General features: G+C 35.1%; 1 protein-coding gene across 1 annotated transcript in view; it reads left to right on the plus strand.

Moving 5' to 3' along the window:
- LOC106522268 (ras association domain-containing protein 4) overlaps positions 1-1,281 on the plus strand; it is a gene marked incomplete in the record, with an annotated part of 16,893 nt that overhangs the window by 13,528 nt on the left and 2,084 nt on the right. The window contains 2 exon segments of the mRNA XM_014015255.1: positions 132-253; positions 730-827. Coding sequence (XP_013870709.1) covers positions 132-253; positions 730-827 — 220 coding nt within the window.

Here is a 1,281-nt window from a genome sequence, read left to right on the forward strand (position 1 = left end):
ATGATGCATACAAGATCAAAATGTCAAGGAAAACAAAACTAAAATTTAAAAGAAGTTTATGGTTTTGTACCTAAAATGTTTTTCTTTTAATCTGTTTGAACATTTGTTTTTCTTGTTTTTGGATTTTGCAGAAAGAACCCGATTAAAGGACGACGAGCGCCCGCTGGTGACGCGTGTTCTCTACGGTCCATGCGAGAAGATCTCCAGAATCTTCATCACGGAGGCCGACCTGGGGGAGGAAGTTCCATATGATGTGGGTCAAGCTCCCACACAGCTGCAATCTCTGTTCTTTCAATCTGGTTCATGATAAATAACATCTTTTTTATTTATTTTTGTAGTTCATAGGAACATAATGACAATAGGCAAATGACTAATAGTTTGCTTAAATTTAGAAAGCTGAAGTAAGATATCCTGTTTTGGGACAGTTACAACAATAGGCTAAAATGACTGAATATCTATTCTGACCCTTTCATTATAAATAAAACAAGACTGCTGGAGGTTCTCAGAATAGAGTAACACTTTCATCATATCAGCAACATTAGAGTTCACAATTTTCAAAAACAATAGTGATATTTATACTTTTAGTTGAATTTGAAAAACCCTCACATCAATAAAAGACTTCTTTAGTCTACGGAGATAGACTATTTCATGTTTACAGTACACTTTATTCTTATTTTGCCTGTGTTTGCATGAGCGTTGTACTAATTCTATGCTGTTTTTTCTCTTCAGGTTGCTCAGTACATAAAATTTGAGATTCCTGTTTTAGACAGTTTTGTAGAGAAACTTAAAGAAGAAGAAGAACGTGAGATAACCAAACTGACTAAAAAGTAAGTCAAAAGTCAATAGTTCAGCAACACAAGTTGCTGCACTGTTTAATTTAATTATGTGAAGCTAATCAGTCTGTCTCTTGCATGATTTTAGCATCAGCGTTAGCAGCTGACCTGCAGTGTCCTCATTTGTTTTAAATGGGGAATGCTCATTTGGGGCGGCTGTGGTGTAGTGGTAAAGCAGCCGGATATGTTCTGACAAGTTTTTTTCCTAGTTACATTTCACAGGGTTCCCATGGGTCCTTGAAATCCTTGAAAGTTTGTGAATTTGAAAAAAATATTTCAAGGCCCTGAAAAGTTTGTGAAAACAGCCAAAAATTACACTTGTCCTTGAATGTTTTTTGGGGGGGGCGGGGGTTGAAATTCTCTATTCACACAACTGATTTTCATCATCTTTTAAAAAATATATTATAAAATTAATTTAAAAAAACTTACATTTGTTGCGGTGGATAAC

Source organism: Austrofundulus limnaeus, unplaced genomic scaffold, assembly GCF_001266775.1.
Source record: "Austrofundulus limnaeus strain Quisiro unplaced genomic scaffold, Austrofundulus_limnaeus-1.0 Scaffold0, whole genome shotgun sequence".
NCBI classification, from domain to species: domain Eukaryota; kingdom Metazoa; phylum Chordata; class Actinopteri; order Cyprinodontiformes; family Rivulidae; genus Austrofundulus; species Austrofundulus limnaeus.